General features: G+C 39.5%; 1 protein-coding gene across 3 annotated transcripts in view; it reads right to left on the bottom strand.

Annotated features, from left to right (window-relative positions):
* Positions 1-3,907: 3,907 nt before the first annotated feature.
* Positions 3,908-21,521, bottom strand: part of PCDH19 (protocadherin 19) — a 107,530-nt gene continuing 89,916 nt past the window's right edge. For 2 of the 3 annotated variants that reach the window (XM_007467967.1, XM_007467969.1), the window contains one exon: positions 4,265-4,854. In XM_007467967.1, coding sequence (XP_007468029.1) covers positions 4,265-4,854 — 590 coding nt within the window. Of the gene's footprint in view, positions 4,855-21,521 lie in introns of all 3 variants that reach the window. The other variant, XM_007467968.1, reaches the window with a different exon arrangement.

Below are 21,521 nucleotides of genomic sequence, written 5' to 3'. Positions count from 1 at the left end.
TCATATCAATATAAAACCACCCAGTCCCAGCCCCACCCCCACACATCCCCTTTGAATATTACTTTGTTACATACTTAAAGAACAACACCTCAATACACTTCAGTGTCAGCAGATACAATTTGACTCATGAAATGACATCCTTAAATGTAATTTTACCAAGAAGGCAAACACTAGGACTGTATACAATGGACTTCTTAAGCTCATTTATGCCAGTTTTTCAAAGGCAGGTTCTTATTACCCTGGGTAAAAAGCCAAGTGGACCATACTTGTCAGGATGCTTTGGGGAACATTCAACATCAAAATGATCCCCATAAAGTGAATTGGAATCCCAGCCAGAACTTCTATTATGTACAATAATAATCCTTTTCCCACCCTGAATGCACAGTCAAGCTATCGCTACACCCGACTCTCCCAGAACTGCCCTTTATCCTTGCTGCTTCAAGTGAACTGCTTTTGTTTTGCTTGTTAATACGATAGAGCTATATGAAAAGTTCAGCTGAATTCCCTTCAGACAATCAGTTGTATGCTGAAGTAACACTATTGGGATGACACTCTGGGTGGTTCCAATTTTCAGAGTTCTAAGTTGTATTCCTTTAATATTTTTTGATTAGTGGTGAGAGGGTCACCGACTAATCAGTTTAAATGGGCACCTTAGGTGCAATTAGCTCTATTAGGCAGGTTCACACTGGAGCAGTGATACTCAAAGTGTGGTCCCTGGACCAGCTGCATCAGCATCACCTGGGAATTTTGAAATCAGCAAAGACTCAGGCCCCATTCCAGGCCTACTGAACCAGAAACTCTAAGTGCGGGGCCCATCAACCCGTGCTTTAACTAGTCCTCAACCTTTAGTGGGCATCTGATCCATATGGATTGCTAGGTCCCACATCCAGAGGTTCTGCTTCAGTTGGTCTGCGTGAGGATGGAGAGTTACCATTTCTAACAAGTTCCCAAGTGATGTTGGTGCTGCTGGTCCAGGGACTACACTTTGAAAATCAGGAACTGTGGGGTCCCTTGGCCCATTACCTATTTGGGCAATAAGGTGGGCCATAGTTTACTCTGCTGGCTTTAAGAGAATCAAAGGGATGGTAAGTTTCCTTCTGAACAGGTTCATAGATTAGTCAGTATAGGGAAAAGAAAAAAGAGACTCCACACAGCATGGCTCCCTTCTTCCTATTCCTTGTATGTAGTGTATTCCCATATTTGGGGAGAAGCAATCAATCAATGCAAACTAAAACCTTTATATTGCATGAAGACGTTCATCTGCTCAGGGACGTGCCCAAAACAGTTATTAGTAAAGCAAGTAACGTCTCAACACCAACTCCTCCCCAAAAGGGACATCAGAATAAATGGAATAGAACTCCCTATGATTTAGGAACTGAAATTGCTGCCTCATATTTAAATGTGCAACATGTTTAGAGAGGAAAAGAAGAGAATATTTGGCCCTCTGGCCTTTGTGGCTTTTCATCAGACATGCTCAAAAGAAGGGGAGAAAAACATGAGCCAAAAGAGAAATTTAGGATCCTTGCACAAAATTCCTATTCGCAGCCACAGCCTGCCTATAAAACCAGCTTACAAAGCCCTCCTAGGATGCACTTGTGCTTCTGGGAGGATGTATACATCAAACAACTGTAGAGGGGGGAAAAAAAGATATTTTCTTAATGAAGGGAATTATCTGAACATGCTCAATAAAGGGTTTGGAAGCCAAAAAAATGTCTGACTGCCCATTGTGAACAAAGTATTTTGAGAAGGAAAAAGGATTGGTCTATCGCTTAAAACCGAATTCTGGAAAAAAAAAATTGGAGGAAAATAAACACAAGAGAAAAGCAGAATCAATGTGACTCCTACACTAACATTTTAAACTTGGCTGGTTTAAAATGGTTAGTATAGAGACATGGCAGCCAGTGGCCCCTCTGGCTCAATAGCCACATAACATTGAATGTTCCCACTTGCCACAATCTTTTCAGCTCCCTCATTCTGACTGAGCATAATAAGAAATACACCTATACAAAAACTGTCAAATCTGACTTGAAAGCGACCTTGAGGTGGTAGCTAACAACATGATATCAGGATGGATCAGGTGAGGAACAGTCTAAATTCTACAGGCAGCCATCATAACTTAAATGGAAAAAATTAATTTTTAATGTGTTAATCAAATAGTCTATTCACTTGCAAACAGAAATAAATACCTAATTCAAAATCTACTACTAAAATGAAATGAATCAAAGGGGAAAAAAGCAAGAGAATAAAATGAGCCAAAATGAAGATGCTATGGTAATTGATTTCTAATTGTGTCAGTTTCAGAGGGAAATTTGCAGCCACGCCAATATTTTGCATGAGGTAGTATTCATCACTGAATAAGAAATAAGGATGAATTTGTAGCTTCATTATAACTTATTTTTCAGAAATATTCTCCCCTACGTAACCCCATCCCCACTGCCTTACCCACCCTCCCCAAAACCCTCCCTCCTGCAAAAGAAAATATTCCTAGTAATGTAAAAAGCCAGGAACTCAGGCAAAAATAACTAAAACATTTAAAAGAGCAGCCTTATCTACCTAAATTTAAGAAAATAAATCCTCTTTTGCATTCTTAGTGCTCTAACCTCTAAGCCTTTTTTTGCTGGATACTCTTGAATTTCTAAAAATGAAACAAATGAGAACATAACCACAAAACTTGTTTCTCTAGAAACAACTCTTTTAAGACCAAGGCAGAGCAAAGGTGACATATTTGTTTATTCTTAAATAATGAACTCTTAGGCTGCAAGAATACTATATTGGCTAGTGAATATTAATAGACAGTTAATAAATGGGAGTTCGAGGAATTGTTAAACAAACAAAAAAAGAATGTGTGTAACAAACTTGTTAATAAAAAAGGTGTATTCCTAGCCTACAGCAAAGAGTTAGCTAAATGTAAAACATTTTTGATAGTTTCCTGTTCACATTTTTAATTTTAAAAAAGTGTTAGTCATAAAAAAAGAGTTCAAGTGTCCAAGTGTCTCCATTTAGAAGGCAGAGTAATTGAATTAATGATGCTGTTACCTGTTACCTGTCTTTTCCTAAATGTACACTTTGTACTGCTTACTCTATCCCTATTTATAATCCTACGATACAGAGCAACATGGAGTTCTCAATTCCAGCCCATGACATGCTTTGCAGTCTAATTCTAATCATGACGGGGAAAACACTGAATCAGGAAGTGTGTGTCTGAAAAGATGCTTACTTAGAACTCAAAATAGATTCAGTCTTTTTGAGTTTTAGATGATTGGAGATAAGGAATTTCTAAGCCTGGAAACTGATAACTTCAGGAGCAGCTTTCCTGTTCAGGGCCTGAAAATTAGAAAAATTGATCTCATAAAATTTTCAGCACAGTATTTCTGACAGCTGCAAATTAGATAGCAGAATATCCAAGAATGTCTTTCTGCAATGATCTATCATGGATCTGGGCAGAAGACTGAAAGTCAGGAAAAATACCCTGCAACGTCGTGAGCAACCACTCAGTGGGTAGACTCTGTGAGTATCCTCCAAGTACTCAATCTATATGTGTGGTGTTACTCATTCAATTGTTGTCTCAGTTGTTTGCACTTTGTTTTTATCTGTAGTTTTATTTTAGTTTTTTAAGAAAAAAACACCAACTTCTAAAAGCCTTTTGCCATCACCACACACATAGCAATTTGCAATATCAAATATGACAATAGCACAGCTAGCAAAAGGGTTCTTAAAGCAGGGATGTCCACAGCAAAGTAGTGGCATCGGAAAGTACTCGAGCTTCATAAACAACCATTTGGGGGCTTGATTTCACATCACTGAATCAATGAATAGTACATAATAAATGACCATTAACTTGTCTACACTACAAAACAGTGGCAAGCCTATTAAAGGTGTCCAGAGCTTTTTTTTTTTTGCTTTTTTAAAATGTAATCCTCCACAAACAATGGTAATTTTTATTATAATTTTGACATACAAAAATATATAAATCCAAACACTTAATACATAATACTTTTCACAACTGAATTTGTCTCTGTTTCCCCAACATCAAGGCCCCATGAACAACTCAAGCCAAAGCTAATTTGCTCCAACAGAACACCCCTGCTGCCTGTTGAAACAAGAGGGATTGTCACAGAATGATAGTCACTTATAAACAATACATTTAGGGAAAGCTCTGAAATACAGCCACTCAAGAACCAACCATTGGTGAGCAATTAAAATGATCAGCTCCTGCTTCTTTGCTAGCCAGCATGGTTTCTCTCTCTTCTTCCCCAAGACTGATTTAGAGAATGATATCCTTCAGACGCTTCACACCAGGAGACTCTTTGTCTCGACCTTCCTTCAGAATAGGGCTGACCTCATGCACGACTTTCTCGCCATCAGCTCCACGGGGTTCAGCTTCAGATGGACGAGAAGGGCCATTGTTGACATACTGCTCCAGATCGCGGGCCGGGGGCGCCAGGGCAACGGTGTAAGACACAGAAGGCTTAGTAGGCAGAGGGCTCTTGAGGTGCAGAGGGGAGGTGACAGGGCTAATAGCCTCACAGCCATTGCCTGCCTCCCGGATAGCGCCATTGACTTTGGGGCTGCAGATGGTCACATCAACAGTCCTCCTGCCTTTCAGGGTGAGCCTCTCCTCAGCTGGGTGGTCGCTGACATCCTTTCCAAAGGTTGCGAAAGTCCGCTTGGTGGGGCCGCAGTCATCATAAGCTTCAACATCCGCAGCAGTAGCTTCAATGGACAGTGCAATGATGTTCCTCACATGCTCAGGGGACTTGGAGCGGGTGGGCATGGGGTTCCGGGGCATCCAGCACCTGTCAGAGTGGCCAAGAATCCGGCATTCTTCCCTGCAATGAAATCCTTCATTCTGATCTGTTTGGAGAAAATAAAATGTCAATTTCATCAGCTTTTCCCAGGAATCATTGTTAGTCCCCAGTGTTCTGGTTTCTTAGGTACCCACAGGCCCTTTTGGGAAATGATACTTTTAGATAGTCCTTTATTGCCTTTTGGGACAAGTGTGAAGAATTGGATTTTTAAAAAGCTGCAGATCTCCCCCTCAATACTCTCCCCTCCTTTTTTATTTTTATTTTTGTTGCTGTTCCCACTGCTGACAAAACTAAAAACCTAAAGGAAAACACAGTGTGATGAAAAAATATATTTTTAAGAAGTTTATCCTGACTGTAGAGGTGCTGAGAGTCAGCAATTTTATCAACAACTCCTGTTAAAAATCAACTGTGTTTGAAACTGGTTCCAGCAGAAGAGGGAGTGGAGGCAGAGCAGGGAATCCAACAGTCAGTATATCTGAGAAGTCTTGGCCATGTTTTTGAGCAGTAGCGCTGTCAACCACATTCCCACCCTACCTGTTAATGATATGCAATGCTTAATTTTAGATTAGTAACATGCTTTCTTTGAAAACCCAATCACGGCACTTCTTTTTAACCACCAGTCCCAGCAGTCAATCTCCTCACTAAACCATTTACATAATTTCATTTCCCACCAGAAGGAATATATTGAGATCTCTTCCTTACATGTGACCCAGGAGGTTCAGTTGGCCTTATGCACACATCACTCATAGATTGAACATCATTTAATTATACCCAACTAGCCATCCCTCCTTATCTTTCTTATCTGCAGTTTCATTAGGGTCATATTTCTTAAAATAATTATTTCATGGATTACTTTAACCCTATCATAGAAGATCTCAGCAAATAGAATTCATAATTATTGGCAAGACATGCTTTGCTCTTTTCATATCAGTTCATTTAGAGTTAAGGTTTTAATTTGGCTCTCAGAAAGGCTTTCTACAGGGGCTTCACTAAAGCATGGACCCAGGGTTAACGTCTACCTGTCCACTGGAAAACTGTTAATGTCTGGTTTACAGCTCTAGTTTTCCAGATCAATTTATATTTGTTACATTCTTGCATGAGGATGACCTAATGAAGATTTTCATAACATTGCACAATGCATCAAAATATTAGCAGCTTAACATTTATAGAAATCTTTGGGGCAGGATCAGAGGGGATGGGGAGACCACAAGAGATCGCAAGGACAAAAAAGTACATGTCAAAAAAAGTTATAAATATGCGCTGTGACTGCTTTTTTTTGCAGGAAGAAGGTCTTGCCTGATATTAGTCTATATATAACACACCTTCCTTATACAATTGTATTTCTGTGTTTTAGTCTGTTTCTTGATTTTTTTAAAGAGTAAATGACGGAGCAAAGAGGCACTGCTCTGCCTCAATCATCAAAAGTTATTTTGGTAAAGGGGCACTTGGGAGGGGGCTCAAGAAATAATGGTTGAATTGGGTATATACTTCATCATTTGGAGAAAAAGTGTTAGAAGCAGCTAAACATCAAGGCCTAATCCAGGCTGAGTCCAGATTTCAACACAACTCTGGAAATGGCCTTTAACATAGTCTAAAGTATGGAAAGGCCAACCAAAGTTAAGACCTCCTTCAATGCACCTGGACACAATTTGCCGACTTATCTTTAAGATGGCCATTTTAAGCCCCCTTTCAGTACTGAAGAATGAAACTTTCAGAATTTTGCAGAGGTGCAACCAAATAGCAAATGAGCATTATCACCAAGAAGATAAGTGCCTTCCCCATACACAGGACAATGCTGCAATCTCCAGCACAGTTCCATGTCAGGTCTGCCTGGCCACCTCTGCAAAATGAGGGTTTGCCAAAAGCCCTTTCTCTGCCTCTTCCCTGAAAACTCTCAGTGTTGCCATCTGATAACTTATCATTATTCAAAACACATATGTTCTTAGAGAGTGAAGTAAGTCAGAAAGAGAAAATCAAGTATTGTATATTAATGCGTATATGTGGAATCTGAAAAAATTGGTATAGACGATCTTATTTACAAAGCAGAAATAGAGACACAGACGTAGAGAACAAATATATGGATACTAAAGGGGAAAGGGGGGTGGGACAAATTGGGAGATTGGGACTGACATGTAAACATTATTGATACTATGTATAAAATAGATAACCTAATGAGAACCTACTGTGTAGCACAGGGAACTCTACTCAACGCTCTGTGGTGACCTAAATGGGAAGGAAATCCAAAAAAGAGGGGATATATGTATATGTATAGCTGATTCACTTTGCTGTACAGTAGAAACTAACACAACATTGTAAAGCAACTATACTCCAACAAATATTTTTTTAAAAATACAGATATGTTCCTGGGAGGCAGAAAGTATGAAAGTATGGGAAACATGTTGGGATATACTTGGGAAACACTTTGTGTAGACCCAAACATTATGAGTGAAAGAGTCTATAGCTGATCCATCCACATTCAATTTCATCCAAATCTAGTGGATGACCCCAGTATCCCTCCAGTAGGACAGAGTTTCACACCTTCAGAGCTTCCCCAAAAGATGCTTCTTCCTCAACATTTCCTCTGAGGCTTATCTCATAACTCTCTAAGTAATAGCTCTAAAGAATTAGTTTGAGTGTTTGTTTGGAGGTGGGGAGTAAGGAGGTGCAAGTGAGGGAACAGTTCAATAACTAACTTCCATTTCTATAACTCTGAGTGAGCTCCCTGGAATTCAGAAAAAAGAAAAAGAAAAGAAAAAAATGTCTGGAAGGCTGTGGGATCCCTGTCCTTTTTGTCCACAATTTAGGGCACAGAGGCATAGAGGCCTTAACCTTTGAGCCATGGAACCACAGCCATATGACCAGCTATGAAGAGGAAATCCCAGCTGACCTTCAGACTGATATTACAGGCCACTTGCTCATATGCCCAGAGCAGAACAGTGATGAATGACAATCTAGTAGAATCTTCTCAATAGGCTCAACATAAAGCTCTCTTAAGTTTCTTTTAAGTTTTTAGTTTCAAGTAGCTATCTTAAAATTTAAAGAGGTACTTCTTTTCTCAACACAATTCATTAAGAGAACACCATTCATGTGTCACCCCAAATCCACATACAGTGCTCCTTCCCTATGGTAGGCTGCTTCAAATGAACAACATAAGGAGACCTGGATCCCCAGCATACACAGAGGGCAGAGACCCCAGAGGTAGATACCTCTAAGATCTTATGAATTGACAAAGACCAGAGCAGGGAACTCAGTCATCTCAGAAACTTCTCTGCAAAGACAGTGCTTGCTTTCAGCTTACCCACTGCCTAAGTGAATAGATCACTCTCTGGGAAGAGAAAAAGGTAAACTCAGCACCCCCAGGAGCGCAATTGGTCTAAGCCTACACACCAATCTCACTAAGCCCACCTCAGCCCTTTGGAAGCTAGAATAATATGCAATTTTCTTCGGTTAATTATGTGTACATATTAGGTACACTGCCCTTACCCCATGCAAGTGATGACTTCAATCTGAAAGACTCATTTTCTCACAATGTCTCACTCCTGGTTTAGATCTGATCTCTTTATTTCCTTAAACCCTTACCAAGGGCAGTGACTTGCTGCTTATCATTTTAGTATCAAACAACACTCAGTGACATTTGTGTCCATACTATTGAAACAAAATCTAACCTAACTTTAGTGCTTATTGAAATATGAAAGAAAATATGGAGAATATAGATGGACAGAAAGAATGTCTTCCCAGACCAAGGTAACCTACATTCATAAATGCAATGCAGATGAATTACCTTTAAAAATCAAAACTTCAGTTTAGTAAGGAAATTAAGTGTGCTTTAAAAGTAAGAGGGGGAAACTTCAAGACAGCGGAGGACTAAGACATGGAGATCACCTTCCTCCACACATATACATCAAAAATATATCTACATGTGGAACAACTCTTACAGAACACCTACTAAATGCTGGCAGAAGACCTCAGACTTCCCAAAATGCAAGATATTCCCCATGTACCTGGGTAGGGCAAAAGAAAAAAGGAAAAACAGAGACAAAAGAATAGGGATGGGACGTGCACCAGTGGGAGGGAGCCGTGAAGGAGGAAGTGTTTCCACACACTAGGAAGGCCCTTCACTGGCAGAAACGGGGGGGGTGGGCAGATTCCCACACAGAGGATCGGTGCCCACCAGCACTCACCAGCCTGAGCAACTTGTCTGTTCACCCACTGGGGAAGGTGGGGGCTGCGAGCTGAGGCTCAGGTTTCAGAGGTCAGATCCCAGGGAAACAACTGGGGTTGGCTGTGTGAACACAGCCTGAAGGAGGCTAGAGCACCACAGCTAGCCGGGAGGGAGTCTGGGAAAAAGTCTGAACCTGACTAAGAAGCAAGAGACCGTTGTTTCAGGGTGTGCGAGGAGAGAGGATTCAGAGCACCACCTAAATGAGCTCCAGAGACAGGCGAGAGCTGCAGCTAACAGTACGGACACCAGAGACGGGCATGAGGTGCTAAGGCTGCTGCTGCAACCACCAAGAAACCTGTGTACAAGCACAGATCACTATCCACACCTCCCTTCCCAGGAGCCTGTGCAGCCTGCCACTGCCAGGGTCCCGTGATACAGGGACAACTTCCTCGGGAGAACACATGGCGTGCCTCAGGCTGGTGCAACATCATGCCGGCCTCTGCCAATACAGGCTCGCCCCACATTCCATACCCCTCCCTCCCCCAGGCCTGAGTGAGCCAGAGCCCCCTAATCAGATGCTCCTTTAACCCCGTCCTCTCTGGGCAAAGAACAGACGCCCTCAGGTGACCTACACACAGAGGGGGGGCCAAATCCAAAGCTGAACCCCAGGAGCTGTGCGAACAAAGAAGAGAAAGGGAAATCTCTCCCAGCAGCCTCAGGAGCAGTGGATTAAATCCCCACCATCAACTTGATGTACCCTGCATCTGTGGAATACCTGAAGAGACAACGAATCATCCCAAAATTGATGCGGTGGACTTTGGGAACAACTGTAAACTAGGGGTTTGTGTTCTGCATCTAATTTGTATCTGGTTTTATGTTTATCTTAGTTTAGTATTTAGAGCTTATTACCATTGGTAGATTTGTTTATTGATTTGGTTGCTCTCTTCCATTTTTTTTGATATATATATATATATATATATATATAAAATGTGTGTGTTTTCCTTTTCCTCTTTTTGTGGGTGTTTATGTGTATGCTTCCTGGTGTGAATTTGTCTGTATAGCTTTGCTTTTACCATTTGCCCTAGGGTTATCTCTGTCCAGATTTTGTTGGTTGGGTTTGTTTTCTTTTGAATTTTTTTTTAGTATCGTTTTTAGCACTTGTTATCATGGGTGGAATTGTTTATTGGCTTGGTTGCTCTCTTCTTTCTTTCTTTCTTTTTTAATTACTTTTTAAATTTTTTTAATTTAAATGTTCATAGGCCTTTCACCTGCTGTGAGTCTTCAGTGGGTCTCTTAGTCAGCCTCCTTTGCCCCTTCACATTCTTTCTCTCCCCCCCTCTCTCTCTCTCTCTCTCTCTCTATCTTTCTTTCTTTCTTCCTTTTTCTCCCTTTTCTTCTGAGTCATGTGGCTGACAAGGTCATGTTGCTCCAGCTGGCTGTCAGGCCTGAGCCTCTAAGGTGGAAGAGCCGAGTTCAAGACATTGGTCCACCAGAGACCTCCCAGCCCCATGGAATATCAAATGGCGAAAGCTCTCCCAGAGATCTCCATCTCAACTTTACAACCCAGCTCCAATCAATGACCAGCAAGTTACAGTGCTGAACACCCTATGCCAAAAAACTAGCAAGACAGGAACACAACCCTACCCATAAGCAAAGAGGCTGCCTAAAATCATAAGGTCACAGACACCCCAAAATGCAACACTGGACATGGTCCTGCCCACCAGAAAGACAAGATCCAGCCTCATCCACCAGAACACAGGCACCAGTCCCCTCTGTCAGGAAGCCTACACAGCCCACTGAACCAAGCTTACCCACTGGGGGCAGACAGCAAAAGCAACAGGAACTATGAACCTGAAGCCTGTGAAAAGGAAACCACAAACACAGTAAGTTAAGCAAAAAGAGAAGACAGAGAAATTCACAGCAGATGATGGAGCAAGCTAAAAACCCAACAGACCAAAGAAATGAAGAGGAAACAGGCAGTCTACCTGAAAAAGAATTCAGAGGAATGATAGCACAGATGATTCAAAATCATGGAAATACAAAGGATAAAATACAAGAAACATTTAATAAAGACCTAGAAGAATGAAAGAGCAAGCAAGGAATGATGAACAACAAAATAAATGAAATTTAAAATTCTCTAGAAAGAATCAATAGCAGAATAACTGAGCCAGAAGAACAGATAAGTGACCTGGAAGATAAAATAGTGGAAATAACTACCACAGAGCAGAATAAAGAAAAAAGAATGAAAAGAATTGAGGACAGTTTCAGAGACCTCTGAGACAATATTAAACACACCAACATTTGATACAAAAACAAGACCCGTATATATGCTGTCTACAAGAGAACCACTTCAGACCTAGGGACACATACAGACTGAAAGTGAGGGGATGGAAAAAGATATTCCATGCAAAAGGAAATCAAAAGCAAGTAGGAGTAGCAATTCTCATATCAGAAAAAAAATAGACTTTAAAATAAAGACTACTACAAGAAACAAAGAAGGACAATACATAATGATCAAGGGATCAATCCAAGAAGAAGATATATGAATTGTAAGTATTTATGCACTCCAAAAGGGAGCACCTCAATACATAAGGCAAATACTAACAGCCATAAAATGGGAAATTGACAGTAACACAATCACAGTAGGAGACTATAACACCCCACATTCACCAATGGACAGATCATCCAAAATGAAAATAAAAAACAAAATACAAGCTTTAAATGACACATTAAACAAGATGGACTTTACTAATATTTATAGGACATTCCATCCAAAAACAACAGAATACACTTCATTCTCAAGTGTTAATGGAACACTCTCCAGGATAGTTCATATCTTGCGTCACAAATCAAGCCTTGGTAAATTTAAGAAAATTGAAATTGTATCAAGTATCTTTTCCGAACACAACGCTATGAGACTAGATATCAATTACAGGAAAAAATCTGTAAAAAATACAAACACATGGAGGCTAAACAATTCACTACTTAACAACCAAGAGATCACTAAAGAAATCAAAGAGGAAATCATAAAATACGTAGAAATAAATGACAATGAAAACACGACAATCCAAAACTCATGGGATGCAGCAAAAGCAGTTCTAAGAGGGAAGTTTATAGCAATAAAATCCTACCTCAAGAAACAAGAAACATCACAAATAAACAACCTAACATTACACCTAAAGCAATTAGAGAAAGAAGAACAAAAAAAACTCCAAAGTTAGCAGAAGGAAAGAAATCATAAAGATCAGATCAGAAATAAATGAAAAAGAAATGAAGGAAATGATAGCAAAGTTCAGTAAAGATAAAAGCTGATCCTTTGAGAAGATACAGAAAATTGATAAGCAATTAGCCAGACTCATCAAGAAAAAAAGGGAGAAGACTCAAATCAGTAGAATTAGAAATGAAAAAGAAGTAACAACTAACACTGCAGAAATACAAAGGATCGTGAGAGATTACTACAAACAACTATATGCCAATAAAATGGACAACCTGGAAGAAATGGACACATGCTTAGAAAAGCACAAACTTATGAGACTGAACCAGGAAGAAATAGAAAATATAAACAGAACAATCACAAGCACTAAATTTGAAACTGTGATTAAAAACCTTCCAACAAACAAAAGCCCAGGACCAGATGGCTTCACAGGAAAATTGTATAAAACATTAAGAGAAAAACTAACACCTTTCCTTCTCAAACTCCTCCAAAATATAGCAGAGGGAGGAACACTCCCAAACTCATTCAATGAGGCCAACATCACCCTGATACTAAAACCAGAAAAGGATGTCACAAAGAAAGAAAAGTACAGGCCAATATCACTTATGAACATAGAAGAAAAAATCCTCAACAAAATACTAGCAAAGAAAATCCAACAGCACATTAAAAGGATCATACACCATGATCAAGTGGGGTGTATCCCAGGAATGCAATGATTCTTCAATATATGAAAATCAATCAATGTGATACACCATATCAACAAATTGAAGGAGAAACCATATGATCATCTCAAAAATGCACAGAGAGCTTTCAACAAAATTCAACACCCATTTATGAGAAAAAAAAAAAAAACCTCCAGAAAGTAGGCATAGAGGGAACTTTCCTCAACATAATAAAGGCCATATATGACAAACACACAGCCAAAATCGTCCTCAATGGTGAAAAACTGAAACCATTGCCACGAAGATCAGGACCAAGACAAGGTTGCCCACTCTTACCACTATTATTCAACACTGTTTTGGAAGTTTTAGCCACAGGAATCAGAGAAGAAAAAAAATGAAAAGGAATCCGAATCAGAAAAGAAGTAAAGCTGTCACTGTTTGCAGATGACATGATACTATACATAGAATCCTAAAGATGCTACCAGAAAACTACTAGAGCTAATCAATGAATTTCGTAAAGTAGCAGGATACAAAATTAATGCACAGAAATCTCTTGCATTCCTATACACTAATGTTGAGAACTCTGAAAGTGAAGTTAAGGAAACACTCCTATTTACCACTGCAAGAAAAAGAATTAAATATCTAGGAAAAAACCTACCTAAGGAGACAAAAGACCTGTATGCAAAAAATTATGAGACACTGATGAAAGAAATTAAAGATGATACAAATAGATGGAGAGATATACCATGTTATTGGATTGGAAGAATCAACAATGTGAAAATGACTATACTACCCAAAGCAATCTACAGATTCAGAGCAATCCCTATCAAACTACCACTGGCACTTTTCACAGAACTAGAGCAAAAAATCTCACAATTTGTATGGAAACACAAAAGACCCTGAATATCCAAAGAAGTGTTGAGAAAGAAAAATGGAGCTGGAGGTATCAGTCTCCCTGATTTCAGACTATGCTTCAAAGCTACAGTAATCAAGACAGTATGATACTAGCACAGAAACAGAAATATGGATCAATGGAACAGGATAGAAAGCTCAGAGATAAACCCATACACATATGGTCACCTTATCTTTGATAAAGGAGGCAGGAATATACAATGTATAAATGACAGCCTCTTCAATAAGTGTTTCTGGGAAAACTGGACAGCTATATGTAAAAGAATGAAATTAGAACACTTCCTAGAACAACACACAAAGAGAAATTCAAAATGGATTAAAGACCTAAATGTAAGGCCAGACACTATCAAACTCTTAGAGGAAAACATAGGCAGAACACTCTATGACATAAATCACAGCAAGATCCTTTTTGATCCACCTCCTAGAGAAATGGAAATAAAAACAAAAATAAACAAATGGGACCTAATGAAACCTAAAAGCTTTTGCACAGCAAAGGAAACCATAAACAAGACCAAAATACAACCCTCAGAATGGGAGAAAATATTTGCAAATGAAGCAATTGACAAAGGATTAATATCCAAAACTGACAAGCAGTTCATGGAGCTCAATATCCAAAAAACAAAAAACCCAATCCGAACATGGGCAGAAGACCTAAATAGACATTTCTCCAAAGAAGATACACAGATTGCCAACAAACACATGAAAGAGTGCTCAACATCATTAATCATTAGAGCAATGCAAATCAAAACTAAAATGAGATACCATCTCACAGCGGTCAGAATGGCCGTCAGCAAAAAGTCTACAAACAATAAATGCTGGAAAAGATGTGGAGAAAAGGGAACCCTCTTGCACTGTTGGGAGGAATGTAAATTGATATAGCCACTATAGAGAACAGTATGGAGGTTCTTTAAAAAACTAAAAGTAGAACTACTGTATGACCCAGCAATCACACTACTGGGCATATACCCTGAGAAAACCATAATTCAAAAAGAGTCATGTACCACAATGTTCATTGCAGCTCTATTTACAATAGCCAGGTCATGGAAGCAACCTATCTGTCCATCAACAGATGAATGGATAAAGAAGATGGGGCACATATATACAATGGAATATTACTCAGCCATAAAAAGAAAGAAGATTGAGTTATTTGTAGTGAGGTGGATGGACCTAGAGTCTGTCATACAGAGTGCCGTAAGTCAGAAAGAGAAAAACAAATACCATATGCTAACGTATATATATGGAATCTAAAAAAAAAAAAGAAAAAAAGGTCAGGAAGAACCTAGGTGCAAGACAGGAGTAAAGATGCAGAGCTACTAGAGAATGGTCTTGAGGATATGGGGAGGGGGAAGGGTAAACTGGGACAAAGTGAGAGAGTGGCATGGACATATATACACTACCAAACATAAATAGATAGCTAGTGGGAAGCAGCCGCATAGCACAGGGAGATCAGCTCGGTGCTTTGTGACCACCTAAATAGGTGAGATAGGGAGGGTGGGAGGGAGACACAAGCAGGAAGAGAAATCGGGATATATGTATATGTATAACTGATTCACTTTGCTATAAAGCAGAAACTAACACACCATTGTAAAGCAATTATACTCTAATAAAGATGTTTTAAAAAAAGACACTGATGAAAGAAATTCAAGATGATGCAAACAGATGGAGAGATATACCATGTTCTTGGATTGGAAGAATCAACATTTTGAAAATGACTATACTACCCAAATCAATCTACAGATTCAATGCAATTGCTACCGAACTACCAATGGCATTTTTCACAGAAGTAGAACAAAAAATTTCACAATTGTATGGAACACAAAAGACCCCAAATAGCCAAAGAAATCTTGAGAATAAAAAACGGAGCTGGAGGAATCAGGCTCCCCAACTTCAAACTATACTGCAAAGCTACAGTAATCAAGGCAGTATGGTACTGGCACAAAAAACAGAAATATAGTTCAATGGAACAGGATAGAAATCCCAGAGTCTGTCATACAGAGTGAAGTAAGTCAGAAAGAGAAAAACAAATACTGTATGCTAACACATATATATGAATCTAAAAAAAAAAAAAAAAAAGGTTCTGAAGAACCTAGGGGCAGGATGGGAATAAAGATGCAGATGTAGAGAATGAACTTGAGGATACGGGGATGGGGAAGGTAAGCTGGGACAAAGTGAGAGAGTGGCATGGACATATATACACTACCAAATGTAAAATAGATAGCTAGTGGGAAGCAGCTGCATAGCACAGGGAGATCAGCTCGGTGCTTCATGACCACCTAGAGGGATGGGTGGGAGGGAGGTTCAAGGGGGAGGGTATATGGGGATATATGTGTACATAAAGCTGATTTACTTTGTTATACAGCAGAAACTAACACAACACTGTAAAGCAATTACACTCCAATAAAGATGTTAAAAAAAAACAAATGTTAGAAATTCACAACACAAAGTCCCTTAAGAATAGCAATGACGACAAACCAGATGTAAAAAAGTAGAGACGACTTGTGGGATTGCCTAGAACCGTTAGAGATTATGTGGCTGCCATTATGTAGTTCTGTGGCTGGGGATGGAGCTATGCGACTAGACAGGAACCATTTTGTACTGTCACAAATTAACTGTCAAGATTCTGGCTCCAGCTGAAATAGAGGTAAGCTAACAATTCACTAATTCTCGGCTAAGATTCCTCTTATGAGCCTATCTGTGACTCTATACCTTGCTACATCTTTCTCTGAAAGTATTACCCTGAGACTAGGCAAAGCAAAATGTTAAGACTAAAATCCACACAGAGTTGTGGAAATTTAAACACACTAACATGTACAGATGAATAAAAGCAGGTGTCTTTAATTCAAATACACACATGATTAGGGGTGAATGATGAATTTGCAAATTGGTTTTCCCTGCTTCTAAACTTGTTCCTAGGATTTGCAAATAAATAAATAAATAAATAAATGAAGAGAGTGCATAAGTTTGGAAGAGGACACAAATCTTGAGGCCATGGAACTCCTTAGTTCAAAACAGATCAGATTATTTTAGACAAAAAAATAAATAAAATATAGAGAAAAAATAAAGCTTCTTCAATCTAGGTAGTAATAAATATATTTTTGGTCACAATCTGTCATTAGGGACTATGGTAAGAGACTCCCAAAACCTCTGGCCAAAAGAAAAAATAAATAAATCTTAATGCACCAGTCTTATGAGAACATGGGAGGCATAAGAGGCTGCAATGCCTAAGTCATGATGTATAAGGAAGTAATTCAAATAGAAAAAGAACAGAATATGTTACTTTGTGCAGATAATAGCAAAACTTTTTGCAGCAATTACTACCCTCCTCAGGACGTGAAACTGCTGTCTCTTCAGATGTGGGCAAACAATATGTTTCCACACACTAGAAGGAGCCTACCCAAGGTCCCAACCAAAGTAAAAAAAGAAAATGATGAAAACACCATCTCAGGCTTTGCTAAAACTTTCAAAGTCTTGGTGGAATAGAAGGGTTGAGAGGCTCTGTTGGGTTTGTATAGATGTTCAGCCACAATGGATGTGTTCAATAATGCTGGCAGTTCCTTACCATGATTCAGAGTTTGGTGTATTAACTCAAAGATCCCAATGATCAGAGACAAAACTCCAACACTAAAATAGTTCAAGGTAAGAATTACAAGAGCAATGTGTTACCTCCTCAGAAGTGATCTGCAATCAATGAGGCAGAAAGGGAAAGTTAAAATGAGTTCCAGTTACTGAGAGCTCAAGTAGTTAGCTACATCTAAGTAGCAGCAGTAACATAACTTAGATGCAAGTGATGTGTAAATCAGAAAAGCTTCCTGGATTGTACTCATATATGTCAACTTAGCTTACCCTGCGTCATCCCATAAACAAAATAATCTAAGACCAAAGGGGGGCCATTTTTTGTAAGATACAATAGAAGGGATTGTGGCAAGGATTATGAAGAGGTTAAATGCTGTTAAAATTGATCACATGCACCTAATCAATAACACATAACTGTTGAGAAGTGTCCCCTCTTGACTTAGCTAACTCCTACTCATCTGAAGCAGAAAAAACAAACTGCCTACCAAACATCCATATCTATTTTTTAACATCTCTATTGGAATATAATTGCTTTACAATGGTGTATTAGTTTCTGCTTTATAACAAAGTGAATCATTTAGAAAAAGAACCCCACTTCTGTTAGGACTGGCAATGTGCCAGCTAAAAAACTACATTTTCTAGTCTTTATAGATAGGAGTGGCCATGTAACTAAGAGTGGGTCAATGTTATGGAGGTAGGATGTCAAGAAATCTCCTTAAAAGAGGTGAGCTGACTTAACTGGGGGAACTTTGTCCTTATTTCTCCCTGCTTTGTCCTGTCTGGAACGGAGACATAATAGATGGAGCCACAGCATCCATCTTACTACCATGAGGCAACTGTGAGGATGGAAGCCATGTGCCTATGAATAGCAGAGTAAAAAAATATAAGGACTTTGGGATACTGAAGATATTGTAAACCTACTTCTCTAGACATGAACTTTTTTTAAATAAGAGGAAAACTAAGCTTCTCTCTTACTTCATTCACTGATTTATTTCCCTTAGTGAGGGAAGGGGATGTTTATTACCAGCAGTTTAACACTATTCATATCTGATACATTATCCCTAAAGTCTCAACTTAAATGTAACTTCCTCAGGGAATCCTTGCCTAATTCCTTAGATTAAGGTAGGTCCCATACCACCTCCTATATAGCACTCATCATACTTGTAGTTACTTGTTTAATATCTATATTCAATGCCAGCTTGTAAACTCTAAATGAGCAAATATTATATCTGTTTTGTTCCCTCCCATGCCCACAGAACCTAGCAAAGGGCCCAGCAGAAAGCAGGTACTCAATAACAGTTTAATTTAACTGAATGAAAAAGGTACCCAAAAAAGTGATGGCAACAGAACAAAGAATCTTGGTCAACACACCAGATACTGTGCCACTAATACAACTCCTAAAAGTGGCAATAACTAGTATATTCTATTTAGTAGAAACACTAAGGAAACCTGCAAAGAAAACTATGTAGCTTTGCTGAAGGCGATAAAGTAAATGAACACTTGAGAAACACTGAAGTCAAACGTCATCTTGGCCTCTGAGTGGTTTCCTGCACACTATATACAGATCTTAAAGAGATCTATTATGCTCTGATGTCCAGTTGAACATACATTTGCCATGTACCTTGGAGTTTTGAATTCTAACAATAGTTAATGGGGCCTGTACTCATAAGTTAACAACACAATAAGCAGAAGCGTCTGTTTTATGAAATTAATCTGTTGTCCAAATACCCACCGCAGATGCTGACTCTTCCTGGCAAAACTAATTTAAATACCCATCAAGAGACTACTGCTCAAGTCAAATATGCCTGGGAATTACCAAAGGAAAGAATTATCCTGGAAATAATTCTTAAAAGCATTTTAAGGCCTGCAAAGAGTCAGGAGAAAGAACATCCATCCGTTACCTGTAACTTAACAATGCAAACGAGTAGCAATGGGCTCAGTGGAAAAGGGAGGGAGGGAAGGGAGAGGGAAGAAAGGAAAGAGAGCAGGAAGCACTATCTAGGCTTCAGATATTCCATCTTAGTTTTGATCTTATTGACATATTAAGGGCTAAGCTTCTTTTGGGTATTTAGATACCATTTGAGCATCTAGCAAAAATTCAATAAGGGCTCAGGACTTTGCAAAATCACAACTTCCCAAAGCCTTCCCCTCTTCCAGCTGTAATTCTGGGAGGAGTTTACACTCACTTCCTAAAGGACCCAAAGTTCCAGCAAGTAAAAATGGAGCTCCATTTGTAAAATATTCAAGAGTGCACCAGTGAAGGCTGGGACATTTCTAGAGACTCATGAACCAATGACACCAAACTATCCTGCAGCCATTCCAGTGTGACAAGAAGTAAATCACAAATTATGTACACTACAAACAGCTCCTTGTCTCTCACTCTCTTCTTCTCTTTCTTTCAGCATCTTCTGCCATTTTGGTTTCTCCTTCTTTCTGTTCTCCTGTTCCTTAGCCTCCTGCTAGTTAGCAGCCCTACCTACAGCACTATGGCCAGGCAGACAACATGCAGAAGGGGTAGGACCCAAAACTGTGATTGGCATTCAAAACGCTTATGTGGTATTATTTGACAGATGCCAAAGAAGAAGTATACAAAAACCAACCCTTGTAACGTGGAGAGAAATTCCCACATTTTTCATTCATCTGGATACAGGTATTAAAAGTCCCTGTTAAAATAAGAGGATCCACTATCAAACTGATATCAACAGATTTCCTTTGGTCATAAAGAAAAGCCCTGGGTAAAGGGTACCAGGAGAGGAGAGTTTGATGGGGGTAAGAAAGACTAGAAATGTCTGGAGGCAGAGATACCTCAGGAAAGGCAAGGTGGGGGATAGGATATAGGGACAGCCTTCCTGAGACTGCCAAAGGTATGTTGCCAAAAGAGAGGAGACAGAAAAGTCAGCCTTGATCAGCATAGGTTGGCATTTTCAGGATGGCTAACTAGTTAAACAGCAAGAATTCTGTGAAGTTTAGCTTTAGCTTGCAATAAAGAGGATGGCTGAAAAGACTGATGAATCCCAACCTTGTCCTAGACAATTTGACAGATCAGCATCAGTTAGCAAGTGCCACCCGATATTTGGCCTCTATGATGCCAAATGGCACAAAGGTCTCTCCCCTCATTCATGGTCTATGCACATGACATTCACTTACTCCTGGGGCAACATGAAAATAGATTTAAAAAATGCCCCTTCCTGGGCTTCCCTGGTGGCGCAGTGGTTGAGAGTCCGCCTGCTGATGCAGGGGACACGGGTTCGTGCCCCGGTCCGGGAGGATCCCACATGCCGCGGAGCGGCTGGGCCCGTGAGCCATGGCCGCTGAGCCTGTGCGTCCGGAGCCTGTGCTCCGCAATGGGAGAGGCCACAACAGTGAGAGGCCCGCGTACCAAAAAAAAAAGATGCCCCTTCCAGAATGCAAAGCAATTGAATTATTTTCAATGGAATCTTCAGTGCTGAGTTGGTCAAAGAGATAAAGTTAAAACATATTAAAGTATAAGTGGTTGAGAATTTAATATTTATGATAGATGAGAGTATAGCATGTACAGTCATACAATCTAAGTTGCCATTTGGGCAATCACAATAGTTCCTGGAGTTTTCATTTTTGTACTGGGGCTCAATTCAATTCAATCCATAAAGAAGAGATTTCAAGATGTTTATAAGTATAAATCATTTGTGCTGATGCATGGGGAGTAAAGAAATGAAGCTGGGGCTGCCTGGAAAATTGAGACTGAGAAATAAGAGGCGCTGACAGTGACTGAGATAAGCAGAGATTGGCTAGACTAGAATCTTTGTATTTTGGCTTCTATGGTGGAGCAAATTATCTGACAAAGTTCTGGACTTCATAGAGGTGCTTTGAAACCATTTGAAAAAGCTTTACAACTAAACTATGAGGTGTCACAGAAGGCCACTGAACTATTCCCCCAAAGGAGGAACATTGAGACACTGCAACTCTGAGAAAAGAGAGTTTCATTCTACAATGTCCACAGAATTAAGTCCTTTAGCCTACATCCATTGGACACCTACAACACCTCATCACTTCTGTGAAGAGTTCAAACCAGCTGTTTAATTTTGTGTAGATTAAAAACAGACAGACCGTTTCACACATTCTCCAGGTAGTTGTACCACTGTGAAGACAAAGCCTTTAGATGATGCTTGCAAGTAGCACTGAACTTAATGTTATCGCCAACTTAGTTTCAC

This window comes from Lipotes vexillifer, unplaced genomic scaffold (genome assembly GCF_000442215.2).
Source record: "Lipotes vexillifer unplaced genomic scaffold, Lipotes_vexillifer_v1.1 scaffold152, whole genome shotgun sequence".
Taxonomy (NCBI): domain Eukaryota; kingdom Metazoa; phylum Chordata; class Mammalia; order Artiodactyla; family Lipotidae; genus Lipotes; species Lipotes vexillifer.
Note: the sequence above shows the minus strand (reverse complement) of the source record. Positions and strands in the feature narration are given on the sequence as shown.